General features: G+C 40.8%; 2 protein-coding genes across 3 annotated transcripts in view; both read left to right on the top strand.

Annotated features, from left to right (window-relative positions):
* rhbdl3 (rhomboid, veinlet-like 3 (Drosophila)) overlaps window positions 1–20308 on the top strand; it is a 368344-nt gene that overhangs the window by 329083 nt on the left and 18953 nt on the right. The window lies entirely within an intron of this gene.
* LOC109916075 (polycomb protein suz12-like) overlaps window positions 1–20308 on the top strand; it is a 49389-nt gene that overhangs the window by 16029 nt on the left and 13052 nt on the right. The window contains exons 4-10 of one of the 2 annotated variants that reach the window (XM_048610597.1): window positions 6169–6237; window positions 8754–8803; window positions 13827–13912; window positions 15249–15480; window positions 17369–17471; window positions 18132–18237; window positions 18520–18697. In XM_048610597.1, coding sequence (XP_048466554.1) covers window positions 6169–6237; window positions 8754–8803; window positions 13827–13912; window positions 15249–15480; window positions 17369–17471; window positions 18132–18237; window positions 18520–18697 — 824 coding nt within the window. Of the gene's footprint in view, window positions 1–6168; window positions 6238–8753; window positions 8804–13826; window positions 13913–15248; window positions 15481–17368; window positions 17472–18131; window positions 18238–18519; window positions 18698–20308 lie in introns of those variants that run through there. The other variant, XM_048610598.1, reaches the window with a different exon arrangement.

Raw genomic sequence — 20308 nt, forward strand, 5'->3', positions numbered from 1 at the left:
CTCCACTTGGGATTTTGCTGCATTTTACTTCCAGGGATGACTTGGCTGGATAGCAATCAGCTAGTTCAGTCAAAAAGGCAATAGCAGAAAACCGGCAACCCTGAGTAGATGTCCCCTTTGAAGGACTGTTCAGGTTAGTTTAACTTGTAGTAAAATGTACATACGGGGTGTGAAAGGATGAAAGTTCAGTTTTAATTATCTTTGTTTTAACTTTGCAAAGTTTGTTTTAAATTGTGTTGCTGTATCATCGTAATTGACTAGGATATATATTTTTGTTGGGTATAATGGAGGAAATGTCGATGTAAATCCTGTTTAAATATTGCTAGTGGCAGCTTGGTATATCTTTATATTTGGAATTGAATGGTTGACAATTGCTCAGTAATCAAATGGTTACCTTACTGTTGGAGTAAAATAACAGGGAAAAATAGAGAATATCTGTACCAGTATAATTTGCCCTCTTTTGTTAACTTCCTCAAAACCTGCCTTTCTCTGCTGTAATTGTGTTTATCTCCTGTGACGTGTCTCGTGACAATACGAAAAGTTCTATGTACTATTTTAAGGTAAAATGTATTCGGTTTTCTGTTAGCTTTACTACTGTTTGCACAAAACTAAATCCACGCCTTCTGCTACACTGCTGTAAGGATTTTTTTTGAGAAAAAGTTTGCACTAAGATGAATGTTTTAAGTGGGAGGAGCTCTAGGCTCCTTTTTGGAGAATCTTGAATGATGCACCAAAAGACACTGGACCTGTTAGCTTTTGACTTTGTAGATTATCATCATAGAAGATCGTCATCGAATCCCTACAGTGTGAAAATAGGCCCTTTGGCCCAACATGTCCACACTGACCCTCTGAGCATCCCACCCAGACCCATCCCCCTATAACACACCTAATGTACACATCCTGAACACTACAGGCAATTTAGCATGGCCATTCCACCGAGCCTGCACATCTTTCGACTGTGGGAGGAAACCAGAGGAAACTCGCGCAGACGCGGGGAGAACGTGCAAACTCTACACAGACAGTTGCCTGAGGGTGGAAAGGAACCCAGGTCCCTGGTGCTGTGAGGCAGCAGTGCTAACCGCTGAGCCATCATGCAGCCCTAAAACTACAGTTGGCCTGTATGGGAATTGAACCTGCAACCTTGGCGTTATTAGCACCGCGCTCTGACCAACTGAGCTAACTGGCCGTGTTGCATACAAGAGGTAGATTAAGTCCCTGCAAATTTGTCCTCTTCAAGTACTTGACCAATTTCCCTTGGATTTTGTTATGTTACCTTTTTACAGGTCATAACCTCTTGCTATGTAATTTTTATCCATGTCACCACATGACTATTTTGCTGATCACCTTTGAAGTCTATGTGCCTTGTACCTTTCTGCCACTGCAAGTAGTTTCTCATTTAATCTATGAAATTGGCCTTGCAATGGTTGTCTTGTTGGTCTTTTAAGTTGTGTGCAGTTTCTTGGTCAAGGATGCAGGTAGTCAGCTATTGGGTTTTGGTTGAAAGCAGTTTGTTCAAAAGCTTAATTTGATCTTTGTAGAATGGACACAGCACCCAGCTGCCAGGAGTTTGATAAAATACTGTATGTAAGACAACTTAAGATAAGGGCCCAGGGTTTAGGGTGCAGTATGTTAGCGTGGAAAGACAGTTGTCTAAATAATAAGCAGAGTTGGGATAAGGGGGCAATGGTACCAATTGTACTTACAATAAAGCCATTGAATCTATTAATCATTATCACTCATGGAGTTGAGAAGGAAATATGGGGAGTGATAGTGTATTATAACAAAATGATGTGTCAACTGCGAATCCATAGAATTAACCAGCACAAATCACGAAATGAATGGGTTTTGGACTGCAGACTGAAACTTCCATGTAGTAAAGTCTGTCATAGCATGTTTTAACTTTTGAAAGTTGCAGTAGGCAGGATCTTAATTCCAGTTCCTTGCCATGGCAAAACAATTAAAGGGGAGCCATTTAATCCCGATTAATATTTTTCTGAAGAGCTTGCTGCCAAGGCTAACTAATGCCACAAATCATTGACTTCAACTGAAACTCAAGCAATGCATTGAAGCTCTGCATCATCTAGTTCAGACTCTGTTTCTGGTCTGAGATTTGGTGTGGAATGTAGCCTGTTAGGGGAGTAAAGTTTACTGTAGGACCCAGAAATTATTGTCTTATCTTTTGAAGAGCATGTTAATTCATTGCTATGACTTTACTCCTTTGGACATGCTTTTTCATGTCATAATAAACATTGAGAAGGCGCATTGTAAGCAGCTAGCACTTTTCTATGGTTGTATGATTTCTACGAATATATATAACAGTAAAAAATACTGTTTTACTGGATAATACTGGTCTACTGTGGTTCTGCAGCGCAAAGATGGATTTTGCTACCAAACCTGGTGGTTGCTGACTTTTTTGTTTTAAGTGCCACTGGTTTGGGACAGGAGACAAGCTGTCTTTTTAAAAGAAAAGTACCATTTGGCTGGTTATTCTGCTCACTGGCTGTTGCTGTAAATGGTTATGGGATGAGGGTGGACATGATCTGTCATACTGTTTCAGATCTTGCCTTTGAAGCAAGAAGGGGCTTTGAAGCAGCCCCTTCGACCAAATTATTGGACACCAATCTTAATGTTCTGTTTTGGCTTGGCATCTATGTATTCTGGTTCTGATCATCGTAAAGTACCTGGCCGCTCTACATGTAATGGTGCTTCAGCCAGCTTGCTAATGTTCGGGTCATTGACAAATTTACATTTGGATATGTTTTATGGGGGAGTTTAAATTGAAGCAAACTCCTGTAGTAACTCGCCATTTGGAATCTTGACTTCCACAAGGGAAAATAGTTCAATCAATTATCTCAGTTCAAGGATATCTCTGCAAGAGTTCTTTAGGGTAGATATTTTCTACTCAACTTGTTCAGAGGTATTGTTGTACACCCCGGAGCAGGTAGGATTGACACTCGGGCCCCAGAAGTAGAGACACTACCATTGCATTACAAGAGCCTCTCCTTTTCTCGGTAACATCCTAGGCCCAAACATCTTCAGCTGCTTCATTAGTGACCTTCACTCTATAAGGTCAGAAGTTGGGATGTTCACTGGTCACACTCGTTCATTGCCATTCTCAACTCTTCAATAGTGAAGCAACCCCTGTCTGTATGCAGTAAGACCTGGGCAAGATCCAGATTTGGTATGACAAGTGCTGAATAGTATTTGAGCCACATGTCCAGTCAATGACCATCTACAATGAGAGAATCTAAGCATTGACCCATGATATTAATTGACATTGCCGTCTGTGAATCTTCCACCATCAATATCTTGGGTGGTTTATAGAATTAAACTAGATCAACCATAAAAATGTTACTTGTACAAGAGCAGGTGACAGTTGGGAATCCTGTGCAGTGAAGAACTCCTCTGCTAACTCTCCAAACCTACCCTCCATTGCAAGGCACAAGTCAGGAGTGTGGTAGACTACTATTCACTTTATTGGAGCTGCACCCATCCAAGTAAGTGTCAAGCTTCTTGAATAATCAGATCAGAGCAGCCCACTTGATTGACCCCATCTTAAAATGTTTGCCTCTACCACTGATGCACAGTGACAACACTCTGCCATCTGCAACATGCACTGCAGTAAGTCACCAAAGCTCATTTGGCAGCACCTTCCAAACCTGCAACCACCTCCGCCTAAGAGAAGGACAGCAGATGCATGCGAGCACCACCTGCAAGCTCCCACTCTGAGCATCCTACAATCTTAAGTTGGAAATATGGCACTGTTCCTTCATTGTTATAAGATCAAAATCCAACTCCCTCCTGAACAGAATTGCTTCATGGACTGCAGTGGTTCAAGATGTTAATTCACCAATAGCATCTTGAGCACTTCAGTTTGGTCACCAGATGCTGGCTCAGCCGTTGATGCCCATAACCCAGGAAAAAATTATAAAACCCTGAAAGATAGTGCTTGAGTTTTTTTCTTTGTTTTGTTAATTTGTCTGAAGACTGGTACTCTGAAGTATGGTTTCTCAGCAGTTTGCTGCTCCTATGTGTCTTTGACTATTGGTGCCAGCGAGGAGTCTGATTCACCTTGAGCCTGATCCCATCTTGAGTACGTATCTTGCAGGAATTTTCCTAGGGGTTTGCTGAGCCTGAAATCTGTTGACTCATAAGAACATAAGAACTAGGAGCAGGAGTAGGCCATCTGGCCCCTCTAGCCTGCCCTGCCATTTAATAAGATCATGGCTGCTCTATTTGAGACTCCGCTCCACTTACCCGCCCACTCACCATAACCCTTAATTCCTCTACTGTTCAAAAATTTATCTCGCCTTGCCTTAAAAACATTCAGCGAGGTAGCTTCAACCGCTTCACTGGGCAGAGAATTCCACAGATTCACAACCCTTTGGGTGAAGAAGTTCCTCCTGACCTCAGTCCTACATCTGCTTCCCTTTAATTTGACGCAATGCCCTCTAGTCCTAGTTTCACCTGCTAGTGGAAACAACCTCCCTGCCTCCACCTTCCCTATTCCCTTCATAATCTTATGTTTCCATAAGATCTCCCCTCATTCTTCTGAATTCCAATGAGTATAATCCCAGTCTACTCAGCCTCTCCTCATAATCCAACCCTCTCAACTCTGGAATCAACCACGTGAATCTCCTCTGCACCCCCTCCAGTGCTAGTATACCTCTTCTCAAGTAAGGAGACCAAAACTGCGCACGGTATTGTGCAGACTCAGCATTGTTCAAGAATAAAACCTGGGCGGTCTGCAAAGCTTAATTACTTGCCATATCTTCTAATCAGTAGGTTTAACAGTGTTAATCTCTATGCTTTTAATTTAGAAGCGTAGAATCCCAGCAGTGTAGAGAGTCCCTTTGGCCCATTGAGTCTGCATGGAACCTGTGAAGAGCATCCCACCCTGCCACCGTATCCTTGCATTTACAGTGGGTAATCCACCTAGCCTGGACATTGGAGTAAACTACCATGGCCCATCCACCTAACCCGCACATCTTTGGACTGCGGGTGGGAAACTGGAGCACTTGGCTGAAACCCACAAAGGCATGGGGAGAAAGTGCAAACTCCACACACAGTCACTCAAGACTTGAAATTGAACCTGGGTCCCTGGCACTGAGGCAACAGTGCTAACCTCTGTGCCACCATGCCAATTTCTTGTGCATTACTGTATTCTGTAAAAAACTTAATGAAGAAGTAATTTAAATTGGCAGGTTCAGTTGAATTGCGTCCTTTGGTTAATGGTGGTTGAGTCTCATTTCTGGCATCTCCCTGTCTCCTAGTTTGTACTGTAAAGAAGCAGTTATGCTGTTAAGTAGCTGTGTCGTATTTAAGTAATTATAATCATTGTCAATTTATATTACAAAACTGCTGTGGTTGCAACATTTCCTAACACAACAGTTGCAGTTAGTGTTACAAGGTGGATCTATCCTGTTTAGATTGGATTGCTTTAAATGATTTTCCATGCTGATTCTAAATTTTAGTTATGCAACAATTTGGGATATCCTGAGGGTGTGACAGTTCAGTGTACAATACACTTTTCTTGCCCACTTGTCCATTCTTTCCTTCCAATCCAAACAAGTCCCAATTGAATTGTTTATTGTTTAATGATGTCATAGATGGGAATCTGAAATACAAACAATCTTTTATCAAAGATGCTGACTGACTTGACTGTTTCCAGCATTTTCTTTTTCTTGTGTTAGATTTGTAGAGTTTCTAGTTAATTTTTATTTGGATGTGCTGGCTTTTGAATGCTTAAACTGAGGCTCCTGTCTGTCCTCTCAGGTGAATGTAAAATCTTCCATGTGCTCTTTCAAAGAAAATGGTGGTATCTGTGGTGTCATTACCAATAGTCTCATTAAAAGACCGTCTGATTATCTGGTCCATTGTGCATAATATCCCATTGTGCATAGTCAGCTCCCAAAAACAAATTGACTGCTATTTCCTGTATTGCACAAGTGCTTACCCAAGTACTTGATTCATCATGGAATGCTTGGGGAGTACCATGTCGTACTGAAAGGCAGTATGGAAATGCAAGTCTGTCTTTCCAAATTGACACTGTTCAAACTGGCAAAATGTAAGTTGAGTTGTGAATTGAGGTCATTCCACTTGTATTTCATGAACTAGATAACTTCTTGTAACAATATCTGAAATTAAATGTATTTTTCAATGCTGCAGGAAAACCTTTAAAGTGAATGATATGCTGGCCAAAGTAGAGAAGATGAGGGGAGAGCAGGAATCTCCCAGGTAAGTTGGTTTCAAAATGTGTGTGTGTGTGTGTGTGTGTGTGTGTGTGTGTGTGTGTTTTGGGGGTGGGAGGTGGAAGTGGTGGGGAGGGTGGTGGTGTGGCGTGGCTGGAGCCTTCTAACGTTTGGTCTGCAAACTTCGGGGACTGTACAGTGTTCCACTCTTGATCTTCAGAGAATGTAATAGGGGATTGTTGATGGTGGGGAGAAGAGCAGGAAGGTTGACTGAGAGGTTGTTCAATTGCTGACTTTCAGACCTGTTAAATGGTAAAATGTTCTTAACTGGCTCGCCAACTAGATCAGTTAGTTAAGTACCACCAGGAGCATGCCATTGCCTCAAACTGAGAATTAGGGAATATTTTTCCTTTGCACAATGCTAACATCTTCTCTTAGTCCTTTGTGTAGTATTTTGCAGTGTCTATTGTATTTATGAAATCTTTTTTCAAATTAAGTCCTAAGTTTTCTTATGGTAAGGTTAGACTTTGTGATTTTTAACAGCAGAAATGTTGCTTCATAATTTGATTACACCTTGGAGTAGTCTCATGATTTTCCCCCAAATGAAGATGCCTCTGGGGCTTTTTAACAGTTTGCACTTATGTTTCTGCAAAATCTCTAATTTCATTGCCATATGATTGAGGCGTATAACACATCAGTGTCAACTGAAACATTTTTGTTTCATGAGGCAATGTGTTTTTAAAAAAATAACTGGCTGAAATGTCCTAATTCTCTGGTAGTTAGTGATTAACTTCAGTAAGCTACAAGGTTAATTGCGGCATTCTTCCCCTTGTTCAAGATGTGTTTTTTCAAACCAAGATGTTTAATTTGCTTGGTCTGATGTTGCAATAATGGATCAGTTATGAAACTTCTATGGTTATATGGCATTGGGCAGAAAAAAAGACTTGTAGACACCGAGTAGTCTCCCCGGACAAAATTAAACATATACTGTGCAAGAACACATTTGGCTACGATAGTCATAGACAGCTGATGTTTTTGTTTTTTAAAAAAAACCTTTTGAGCGCAGTAGCCATTGTCTAAAGACTACCTGTGCCAACCGTTCACCTCCTACCAATGACAGTTAAATCTAATTTAGTAAGCTTAGTGTTGGGTCAAAGTTAATGCCACTCGTACTGCAACTTTCCTGCCTTGGTATACAGTCATTGTGACTGATCTCACTGCTCTGCTATGGCCTGTTCCTTTAAGATTTAAAAATTGAGTGTATTCAACTGTCAAATTGCACCGGAATTCACAGGTAATTAGAGTGTAATGGAGATTCACAATGTGAAGTATCCCTGAGGTGGTAGCCACATGACTTAGCTATCTGCTGAGAAAGTGGATTGCATTATTTTGCAGCAAAAGGGAAATTATAGTTTGTCTTGTACACAATAGCAGAAGTAAGCCAATTGGCCCTTCAAACTTGTTGTTCCGTTCACTAAAAATATAACTGATTTTTGCTTGTTCCAAATTCCACATTGCCATATACCCCTTAACCATAGGTCCTAATCAGGTAAGGGAATCAATCCACCTTCATCTTTAAAACATTCCATGACTGCACCTTCACCGCCTTCTGAGCCAGTGTGTTCTGAAATTGCAGAACCCTTTTTTCCAAACAAGGTCAGAAATCACACGACACCACCTTTTGTCCAACAAGTTTATTTGAAAACTTAGGTTTCAGAGTCTTACTCCTTCAGATGTTAGTGAGAGACGTAGTATCAGACACAGATCAAAGGGTCACACCACTTAAGATGCATTAAACAAACCTGAGTGTCTCCTCCCTCTCTTCCGTGTCAACCTTGTCATACAGGATCTCCCCTTCAAGCGAGTCACCTACCTTCTGGACTAGGCTTCAAATTTAAAAAAGATGGAATCTGAGCATTTCCTTATGAAACTGTGCATTTCTCAATCATTTTGTGTCGATAGCAACCAGCTCACCACTTGTACAGATTATACTTTTAACAGTTTGAATCTTGTTGAGAGACTTCAAATCTTTCTGCCCTGTTCCATTTAAAGTTGAAATCTACCCAAGCTTCTACTCTCTATATCCCACCTTATGTTTGCACCAGATAACTGAGTAGTTTAGCAAGGTAGCTAATCTGGTATCGTACGTTTCCAAATTTACCCAATCCTGAGTAACCTATGCGAAAGCTTGACTTTTCACAGGCTTGGCTTAATAGGACTTGATTCACCTGAAATTAGGGGTCATCTCACTTTTACATATTCCATTTTCACTGTCATTCTGATTTAAGCTGCATGAACGTTGTTTTTCACCGGAACCTCTAATTAGACGATAGGCTGTAACAATTTTCTTGTGTTCCCAGTGTATTTGTTAGAATATGTTTGCTCCCACTCCACAAAACTAGTCAGTGACAATTTAGTTACAAAGCTTGTTGTAAATGGTATGGTTGCTAAGGTTAATTGCCTTGCAATGTTGGTTATGCTGACTCTTGTATAATGGGTTGCTGTTTATGTACAAACATTAGTGAAGTGCAAGGGAATTAATTTCTTCAAATTTTTCTTCAGTTTGACAGCTCATCTGCAACTTACATTTACTGGTTTCTTCCATAAAAATGGTATGTATGTTAATTATACTGTTTGATACAGGGAAGCAGATGTAAGTGCTGCTCAGTGTACTAGATTATATGCACATAATATTAACTATTGTATCCAAAGATCAATATAGCACAGGAACAGGCCCTTTTGGTCCTGCAAGCCTGCACTGGAACATTTTTCCCCTCTGTACTAACGCTGTGCAATTACAGGATCTGTATCCCTGTGCAATTACAGGATCTGTATCCCTGTATTCCCTCCCTATTCATGTATTCGTCCGGGTGTTTCTTGAATTCTGCTGTTGTATCTGCTTCCATCACCATCTCTGGTGCTTTCCAGGCACTCACCACCCTTTGTGTGGAAAAATGTGCCTTGCACATCTGTTTTAAACATACTCACCAACCGCCACCACCACCGCGTCTCTCTTCCCCCCCCCCCCCAAAGCACCTTGAACCTGTCCCCCCAATAATTGACATCTCCATACGTTCTCCAAAGCATCCACATCATTCTGGTAGTGTAGTGACCAGAACTGTATGCAGTATTTCAAGTGTGGCCTAACTAAAGTTCTATAAAGCTGCAGCATAACTTGCCTATCATTATACTTAATGCCCCTTCCCATGAAGGTAAGCGTGCCATAGACCTTTTTTGTTATCTTATTTACCTGCACTGCTCTCTTCAGTAATCTGCAGACCTGCACGCCCAGATTCCTCTGCTTATCAATACTGTTAAGGGTTCTGCCATTTACTATGTAATTTCCACCTGAACTTGACCTTCCAAAATGTATCATCTCTCATTTGTCCAGATTAAACTCCATGTGCCATTTTTCTGCCCATGCCTCCAACTGATCTATGTCCTGTTGCATTCTCTGACATTCCTCCTCACTGTCTGAAACTCCTCCAATCTTCTGTATCATTTGCAAATTTAGTATTTGGACCAACCATGTTTTCCTCCAAATCATTTATGTGGATCACGAACACCAGAGGTCCCAGCGCTGATCCCTGTGGAGCACTGCAAGTTACAACTCTCCATTCTGGAAAGCATCCTTCCACTGTTGCCCTTTATCTCATGACCAAGTAATTCTGTATCCATCCTGCCAGCTGACCATGAGACTTCAGCTTTTGTACCAGCCTGCTGTGAGGGACATTGTCAAAGGCTTTACTGAAGTCCATGGAGATGACATCAGCTGCTTTTCCCTCCTCAATCATCTCCGTCACCTCAAAAAAATTCAATCGTGTTAGTGAGGCATGATCTCCCCTTACAGGAAACCATATATCTTTTGTACAATGTGTCATCACCTGTATAACTCTATTAGAAGCAGTCTGTGGGGTGGTGGAGGACTGCTGCTTCGGTGTTGGAACCAAGATTTTCTGAGATTGTCACTTTTTTCTTAATCTTTCATGGAATGCAGGTGTTGCTGGCTTTGTCAGCACTCACTTTCCATCCTCAGTTGCCCTCAAAATTGGTGGTGAGTTGCTGTCTTTTGAACCCCTGCAATCCATGTGTAGGTACACTCGATGCTTTTTAAAAGGTCCAAGATTTTAAACTTTGCTAGTGTATGACAATATGTTGCATAGATGTACAGGTCACCCACCCATAGCATTAAGCTGATCACACCCACTATTAATGTTATCTGATTACATGAATCTCCTCTTCCCTTTTTGTAACTTTGAATGATGGATTTGCCACAAGGCTGGGATTGTGTATTTTAATTACTGATCGGGCTTGTCTGTTTTCTACTGCCTGGAAGTTCCCTTTATTTTTAATCACTGGACTATCAATTTTTGTGATTTCATGATTTTATAAATAGAAGCTGCATGCCAGTGTCCATATGTTCCTTTGGTGGACAATTCCTTTGATTTAAGATAGATTAATTGGGTTTTGTTTACTGGTTGAAACAACGGTAGCTGGGCCATGTAAAGTATCAAGGTGTACAGTTTGTGCTGTATTAGTTGAACTAAATGCTTGGGTAATATTAGTACTTTCATAAAATTAGCTCTGGATACAGTTCTTTGCTGTCGCATGACTTCTGCAATTGGATGATGTATGAGAATGAGAGCAGGATCATGTTAACCTTTGCAGTTGTGAATGTGCTACCATTTGGATGTGAAAGATGCTAATTTGGGCATTGTAACTGGTGCCCATATTTTAGCAAGTTGACTTTTGTAAGAGGTGAGATGCCAGCAAAAGAATAATAAATGGATAACAGATGACGAGAAAAACCCAAGACTAAGGTGGTTGACTAAGGTGTGTACCATTGGCAAGAGTCACTGCAACAACGCACCAAGGCTCCTTAAATAACCAATTCCAAATCCACAACCTCCACTACTGGGAAGGGCAAGGGCTGCTCATATATAGAACACCAGTATGGGTTGGAACCAAATCATCACTCTTTCACTATGGCTTGATTAAAATTCTGGAACTCCCTTTGAATAAGTTCATCTGATTCTTGTACCTATACTGGTTCAAGAAAGTGATACTAGACTAAGGAATTATTTTAGTATCAATAAAAGATTGGCTAACAGAAGACTATGTTGGTATAACGGGGGGACATTTTCAGGATTTGATTTGTGGTCTGCCGCAGAGGTCATTGCTGGAACTGCAGTTTATTTGCAATATATATTAATGATTTGGATGTTGAAAGTGAATGTATATTAGTCAAGTTTGTGGATGGCTTAAGAATAGGTGGGCAGGCAATTGGCAAGGATGACAGTCTGCAGAGGGATATAGACAGGCTGAGTGAGTGGGTAGAAACTTTGCAGATGGAATATAATGTGGGGTGAGGTGATGCACTTTGGCAAAATAGAGGGTGCTGAATATTACTTAAATGGAGAAACTGCAGAAAGCTACAGAAGGAAGGGATTTGGGAGTCCTCATCCATGAATCTCAAAAAAAAATAGCATCCAAGTTCGGAGAATGTTGGCTTTCATTTCAAAAGGAATGAAGTATAAAAATAAGAATGTTTGTTTTGCTAAAACCATACATGGCACGAGTCAGTCTACAGCTGGCATACTGCATACAGTCTAGGTCTCCTTATGTAAGGAATAACCTAATTGGCATTGGAGTTAGTCCAGAGAAGATTGCCTAGGCTGATTCCAGATATGGAGGACTATTTGGAGGAGGGTTGAGTAGGTTGGGCCTGTGCTTGTCAGAATTTTGAACAATGAGATGAACTTATTCAAGCATATAAGATTCGAAGTGGCCTTGACCAATGCTAGTGTATAGAATAAGGAGTCACATACTTAAGATGGAGGAGGGATTTCATCTGGGGATAGTGAATCTGTGGAATTCTTCATGGCAGAGGGCTGTTGAGGCTGGGTTAAGTCTATTGAAGACTGTAATACTACTTAATAATTATTAAGAGAATTAGTGAGAAAAGGTAGGAAAGTAGGGTTGAGTATCATCAGATCAGCCATGATCGCACTGAATGGCCTGTGTCTTATGGCTGACCACCACCATACTGAAGGCAGTTGGGATGGGCATAAATCTTAACCTGTGACCAATGATACTTGTATTCCATGAATGAATTTTAAAAATTCTCTTGAGACTAAAAGTGCACAAATTCCTGATGTAATAGCGTCAGCATTCTTATAAGAATTGTGGCAGTGTTGCATAACTGCATCTTTCTATGGGCGATCTCCATATTGATGAATGCACAATTTGTCACAGGTTTCCAGTAAACACTGATTCTAAATACGTGTATTGAATCCAAACATTTGACAGCCTGGTAGTATGTCCAAGGGCTGAGCCTATTGAGTGTCTAAGGAATCTGAAACCTTTGGAAACGTATTGATCAGTTTGATTGTAGCTTCTATGATACTCAGTTGTTGAGAAATCATCCTTGTGGCTGTAGTTGTGACATTTAACAACTAGTGCTTGCACCCTGTGGTCAACTTACTGGCTCAGCAAATTTATCGTGCATGATGAAAATTAGAATGATCATTAATCTACTGTACTCTGTATGTAGCATCTTTTCAGCCCAAAATGTACTTCAGACCTTAGGTGAAATACAACCAGGTCCCTCTTTTGTCTGGTCAGTTAATTCTGTGACTGTTACTACAGTTAATTGAAACCATTGAATAAAAATTTGTGGTTGACTGAGCCCTTTGCATGACGATACCATTTGCCCAATCATCTGTCCATCTGCATTTATTTGCTGACCTGAGCTTTCTGATTTGCAAGTAGTCACTCTGCAACTCACTCAATTGTCATTCTTAAGGTATGGGTTTGGATCGAGTCCCACCACTCAACTTAAATGGATGGGTGCCTTAACTAAGCCTAAAATTTCTTAATGGATATCCGAAGTTCTGGCAGAAGTGTACCTAGACTTAAGTATCATGGGTGAACTTGTAATGCCTGTCCAGTTATTTTGCCTTTATTAAATACAGATCTGCAGTTGCACTTAACACCCCTTTAATTGAACTTTGCCTCAGTGTTTTATTAAAACTAAATTGCTTCCCAGCAGCATCTATAAGACTGGTCCTTTTTCTGTTGCCTCTCTCTCTCGCCCCTCCCCCGCTCTCTCTCGCACGCCCCCCACCCCGCAATGTCATTTTTCAGTATCGCAGCATTAGGTCAGACCACTGGGTGCTGAAATTGTCAATAAGTGATCACCGTGTCAAAGTTTATAATACATTTCTGGCCTCCCAGGCCTCAGCATGCAGGAAACCCTCTTCACTTCAACAAATGCAGGATTGGGGTGATGTGGGTAACTTGACTTGAATTCACAGTTTTGGTTTTATTTTGTTGGGCAGAGCCACTCTGCCACTTGGTATCATTTTGACAGCCTGGTAGAGTTTGAGTCTTCACTGTGGAATGGTAGATGTAACCTTTTGTCAGAATCTGAGATACAAGTTTAATCAATACATTGTTTCATGCTGTATGTTTTATTTGAATTGCTCCTTACTTTATTAGTAGGTAAATCTGAACAATGTTCTGATAAAATTAGATTTTCAGTTCAAATTTTATTGAATTGGAGCATTTAATGCCTTTTCACTATTCAAATCTGTTTGTGACAATATCTTCTCTCTCCCCCCCCCCCCCAACTAGAAAAGCCATCTCAAAACTCAGAGAACGAACAAAACTCTGTATCCCTGGAGGTGCTACTTGTTAAAGTCTGTCATAAAAAACGTAAGGTAGAGTATACAGATTTTTAATTATTTTAGCCTGCAATGTTATCTAGGATGCTTGTTACGTGTGTATTCTTGAAAGATGATTAGTGGATGTTGGAGTGACTTGGTGAAATTTTACATTTCCAGTTATCCTAGAAGATACTTGGTATGTTTACTTAAGGGTTTGTGACAGTGCTTTTGTGATGCTTGATTTAACTTTGACAAGTCAGGTAGGAAGTTTCCTCTGGAGGAATTAAATGAGATGGTTAAAAGCCCATAATGAAATTGAGTTATACTGGAATCGATCTTGACTTAATTGGTCTTTATGGTCTTGTTCATATGTTAATTTGTGACCGTAGCGATATTTGAGTCCAGTCCCAAAGCATCTTCACCCTTTGTCAATGCAAATAAATATTACAATAGGGGTTCCTGAATGAAGGGGGGACAAACAAGGAAATTGGATAGTTTTCCCCCTTCCTTATTGAGTAATGTCATAGTGCTATTTTCCAGTAACTTCTCTATTTATCATTCATTCATAGGCTATGGATATCTCTCGGCATGGCCAATATTGTTGTGCAATCCTGAATCCCCTTGAAGGTGATGATGAGTCACCTTGAATACAATTAAGTGTCTCGCCTAAATTCTTTCAGTGGGCATTTCGGTCAACCATATTGTGGAGAATTTGGAGTCACACGTACATCAGACTAGATAGAGGACCAATTAACTTCCCAAAGTGATAGAGATGAGGTTTGGATAGTGGCAGTTTCATGGTCACCATTCATTGTAGAATGTTTGTATACTTGTATTTATATTCCCCTTTGCTGTGTGTTATTTGAAATTGGGCTTCTGGGTTACTAATCCGGGTTTCCAAATTACTAGTTTAACGAAACTGTTATGCAGCTGCACCCTTGTTTATTCCTTGTGATCTTTTAATAGACCTAGTTTTCCCCATTATTAATTTCATGAGATGGGGCATTCACGGAGGACTTGAATTTGTATGTCACTGCAGTGATGTAACTCAGTAACCAAAAGCTTATCTGCTCCAGGTGATGCTTTGTGCGTGATCCTTTTTGTCCTGGAGTTCTTGCATTTCACAGAATTTGTTTCTAGCAATTTACGCATCTATTAATGAAGTGGATTGGAAATCCTTTTTGTCCTCTCTTGCCCCAAAGCCAAATGTGCTGTTTGTGGAATTTTTGATATCTAAGATTGGTTTCCTGCAATAAGTCACTACATTAGCACTGTTTTTTGGTTTAGTAATGAGAGTACGTGCAGTATTAGAAATTACTTTTTTTAAAACCTTTGTTGCGATTTGAATTTGAGCAAGTAGTTCATTAACTTGTTCATTTCCTTTTTCAAGGATGTTAGTTGTCCTATCAAGCAAGTGCCTACAGGTAAAAAGCAGGTGCCTTTGAACCCAGACAACAGCCAGGCCAAACCAGGCAACTGCCCTTCCCTAGCAGTCCCTAGCAACGAGTTTGAGCCCAGCAACAGCCATATGGTAAAATCCTATTCGTTGCTGTTCAGAGTGACCCGTCCAGGTAGAAGGGAAATGAATGGACTAACCAATGGAGAGATTAATGAAAATATTGGTAAGTATGATTGAGGCTGAGGGCATTCTTGCTGTAGCTTCACTAAATTACTAAGCCTTGTAAAGCTTGGGATTTTACTAATACTGTATATAGAATTATGGAATCCCTACAGTGTGGAAGCAGGCCATTCAGCCCATCAAATCCACATTGACCCTTCAAAGAGCACTCTGTCCAGAACACCCTTCCAGCTGTTCCTGTAACCCTGCATTTCCCATGGCTAATCTGCCTAGTCTGCACGTCCCTGGACACAATGGGCAATTTAGCATGGCCACTTCACCTTACCTGCGCATCTTTGGACCGTGGGAGAAAACTGGAGGAAGCCCACGCAGACACGGGGAGAATGTGCAAACTCCACAGGCAGCCACCCAAGGCTGGAATTGAAGCTGGGTCCCTGGCGCTGTGAGACAGCTGTGCTGACTACCGAGTCACTGCGCTGCCCATATATAGGACTAAAAATGTTGTCTTGAAATTTTAACCCCATCTTTGCATTTACATTGGAAACTGTATGAAGTTTGTGCCATTATTCAGCAATGTAGATTTAAAGTGTGATTGCATTCTGTTTGTGAGAATTTTTGGTACCTTGACTTAATTATTTTTGAAGCTCAAATATTCCTAGTTGAAGAATTTGAAAATCATGTTGAAATTGTAAAAATGCTGCAGTTTAGCGAATGGTTGAAGTGACCTTGTGTGTGAAGAAATGTAAGATAGGAGTAGGCCATTCAGTCCCTCAAGTCTGCTGAACCACTAAACAAGATCACAGCTGATCTGTCCCAGTTTTAGCAAGACTTCCCCTATTTTGAACTCCAAAACTGAGCACTAAAGACCAAAATTCCATTGACTGCTTTAATTACTTGCTCCACTGTATGTAACCTTTTCGTTTCTTGCACAACAGATCTGTGAGCCCTGTACATTTATGTCTCTACATTTAGTGGTGAATCTTTTTTTTCCTACCAAAGTGTGTGATTCCACACTTGGCAGACCAGAATTTAATGTAGCAAAGTTGTTTTTTTTTTTTTTTTTTTTGCCCACTTGCTCAACCTTTCTATAATAGGACAACATGTGGCACAGTGTTAAGCACTGATGCTGCACAGCGCCAGAGTCCCTGGTTCGATTCCAGCCATGAGTGACTGTGTGGAATTTGCACTTTTTCCTGGTGTCTGTGTGGATTCTGGTTTCCTCCCACAGGTTAGGTGGATTGGCAGTGCTAAATTGCCCATGGTGTCCAAGGATGTGCAGACGAGGTGTATTGTATAAGTGGGATTGCAGGGATAGCGGAGGGTGTTGGATCTAGTTGGGATGCTCTTCAGAGGGTCAGTGTAGACTTCATGATGGGCTGAACGGCCTTTTTTGTTCTGTAGGAGTTCTGGGTCCATAATCCCTTTGCAGGTTTCTCATTGAGTGTGGCATCAACGATGGGTGTTAATTGCAGTATGAAAACTCCAGTCAAACTGGACAGTTGGCTATTCAGTGATCATTCTCAATCTCTCCCTAATTTTTGTTTCTTGGCCCTAAATTTACTGAATAGCCTACATTCCTGGACACTAGTTTTGTCCAGTAGAAATGTTATGTTCTTGCCTAAGGCCTCTATTAAATTTGGTATTAGTTTAAAAAGTCCTGGGAGCTTGTTTTCAGTTGGTTCCTGTTGAGATGCAAGTGTCTCAAGAAACCATGACCCACAAACTGGAAAAAGAATGTTAAATGTTTTGAATTTAATGAGTTTTAATCTTGCAGACATCACTATGATTAATTTTGGTTTCTGTATCATTCATTATGGTTATACTGAACTGTTTCAGGAAGGCTTACAGTTGTGCTTATGTTCAAATTTGATAACCTGGTCCTATAAACGATAACTGAAATCTCCACTCATGATATTGATATCTTTTTTAAGAAGTAACAGACGAGATTCCTAGTAGGCGCAAGCGTAATTCGTCTCACAAAGATGATGGGGAGAAAACATTTGTTGCTCAGATGACCGTCTTTGATAAGAATAGGTAAGTAGTTACATGTATGATATACAACTGAAAAGGTTATGCATATGTGTATAATTTGTCTTTCCTTTCAAGGCTAACTTTTGATACAGTGTAGTATGGGTAAGCTGGAATGTCAACAGATAAACATGTTTGAAAAAATGTGCTTGCATGCTCTGGTTCTTCAGGGGATAAATCTAATTCTTGGGGCTAAAGGAATTGAAGAGTATGGGGAGAAAGTAGAAACATAGTACTTTGTAAGATGATCAGCCGTGGTCCTATTGAATGGTGAAGCATGCCTGAGGTGCTAAATGACCTACTCATGTTGCTGTTTTGTATGTCGATGTTTAACTGATTTGCTTGAAGATCAGACTTGGGAGCACCTTACTTAAAAAGTAAAGGATAGAACCACAGACACTCTTTAAAAACCCTTCACTCCAGAGATGAGCATCCCAGCCCGGGCACATTGCAACGTGCATGTCCTAAGGCAAGATCTGAGTGAATAGATCTCCTGTGGAGCAGTTGCCTGTTTTGGAATGAAAATACTGTTTAACTTCACCTTCCAGTAGTAGTTTCTTATCTTGGCCCTTGTCTCAGCAATGCTGCTCACTGTGGTCACTGTTACATTTCTAAGTTTTGTGCATGTGGTTGTACTTCCCTGAATCTGATGCTGTTTATCTGCAGGAGGTTGCAACTCCTTGATGGGGAGTATGAAGTAGCCATGCAGGAAATGGATGAATGCCCTGTTAGCAAGAAAAGAGCAACATGGGAAACCATTCTGGATGGGAAGGTGCGTATTGCCCCTGACCTTGGAATTGTTTCATCTCCAGACATTGCAATGCTGAATTAAATGTATTACTCTGTCCTTTTTGATGGCTTGTGGCACAATATTTTCACAGCATTTGAGCAGACTTGTTTCTTCTTTTCCGTTGTCAGCTTTACACTCAACAACTTGAAAATCTCCTGTGGTTTCTGTTCTTATATCCTACAGCCTGCTTGTTGATATTTTGAATTTTGCAGTAGTACCTCAAAAGTTTTTTTGCTCTAATTACTATATTTTTATATTTTGCAGCGGTTACATCCTTTTGAAACCTTTTCTCAGGGTCCTACGCTCCAGTTCACCCTTCGATGGACAGGAGATGCGGTGGATAGATCCACAGCTCCAGTTGCTAAGCCTCTTGCAACTCGCAATACAGATATCCCAGCTGCAGAGACCAAGCTCAACTCGGTGAAACCAGCACAGACCCTCGGTAAGAACTTGAACTTATATCAGTTTTGACCTCAGTATTTTAAAAGAACTCTTATTCAGATTATTAAATGATTATCAGGATTTGAACCCTTGTCCCCAGGATTAGTAACATAGCATTACTGTAATTACAACACTGTACCTGAAGAGTAAAAAAGCATTTCTCAAGATGGTCGTGAAGAAGATTCATTCTCACCTGCGCATATGCTGACTCAAAAATTGTGGTCACATGCATTATTCTCAAGTTCATGTTTAACTGAAATCAAGTAATTTTGTGTTCAGCGGTGAATGGGGGGAGATGTGGTTGAAGTTGCTGTTTGCAATCCATCCTCTCTAAATAAAAGAGCAGATATACGCTTATATGACATCCTTGGTCTGAAATTGCTAAACGTAGCAAATAGGCAAAAACAAGGTGTAGAGCTGCATGAATACAGCAGGCCAAGCAGCATCAGAGGAGCAGGAAAGCTGACGTTTCGGGTCTAGACCCTTCTTCAGAAAAATAGGAGTTAGGGTGTGGGCCATTTGGCCCTTCAAACCTGCTGCATCATTCAGTATGATTGTGGCTGATCACCCAACTCAGTACTCTGTTCCTTCCTTCTCTGGACACCCTTTAATCTCTTTAGCATCCAGATCCATGTTGATGTCCTCCTTGAAAACATTCAATTCTTTGGCCTCAATTGCCTTCTGTGGTAGCTGCTGAAATTTCACTGCTACAATATTACTTCTGAGGTAGAAAGCATCATTGGCTGATGTGCCTGAATTGTGAACCATTAAGATGTGAGCAATAAGTCAATTCTTGGTAGTGTTGATCTGAAGGACAAATATTTGCTGGTATACAACGGTAATTCGCCTGCTTCTCCATCTCTGATGTTCATCTGAGAGCAGACAGGATCTCAGCAGTACAAAGGTAGAGGATAATGTTTTTGCATGGCTGGAGATTGTTTAACAGGCAGGCAATAGAGAATAGGGTTAAACAGGCATTTTCAAGTTGAGCAGGTTAGTTACTGGAATCCTACAAGGATCAGTGCTCCCTATTTACAACCTTTTGTTAATGACTTAAGATGAAAAGGCTGAGAATAATGTGAGGCACAAGTCACAAGTGTGATGGAATGCTCCCACTTTTGTGGATGGGTGCAGCTCCACTAACACAAGAAGCTTGACACCATCCAGGGCAAAGCCTGCTTGAATGGCACCATATCCACTCCCTCTGCCACTGACACTCGGTACGCACTGCTGCTATTATCTACAAAGATACACTGCAGAAATTTTCCCAAGATCCTTAGAAAACACCTTCCAGATCAATGACCATTTCCATCTAGGAGGACTAGGGCAGCAGATATATGGGAACATTAAGAGCTGCATGTTCCTTCCGAGCTACTTTCCATCCTGACTTGGAAGTATAACACTGCTCCTTCACTGTAGCTGGGTCAAAATTCTGGAACTCCCCAACAGCATTGTCAGCATGTGGACTGCAACATTTCAAGGCAGCAACTCACCACCATCTTCAAGGGCAACTAGGGTCAAGTAATAAATGTTGCCCAGTCAGCAACACCCATGACCCCCGAATGAATTGGGGAGGAAAAAAAAACAGTTCTTGGAGCTTAGCAAATTCTAG

This window comes from Rhincodon typus, chromosome 23, assembly GCF_021869965.1.
Source record: "Rhincodon typus isolate 14 chromosome 23, sRhiTyp1.1, whole genome shotgun sequence".
Classification (NCBI taxonomy): Eukaryota; Metazoa; Chordata; class Chondrichthyes; order Orectolobiformes; family Rhincodontidae; genus Rhincodon; species Rhincodon typus.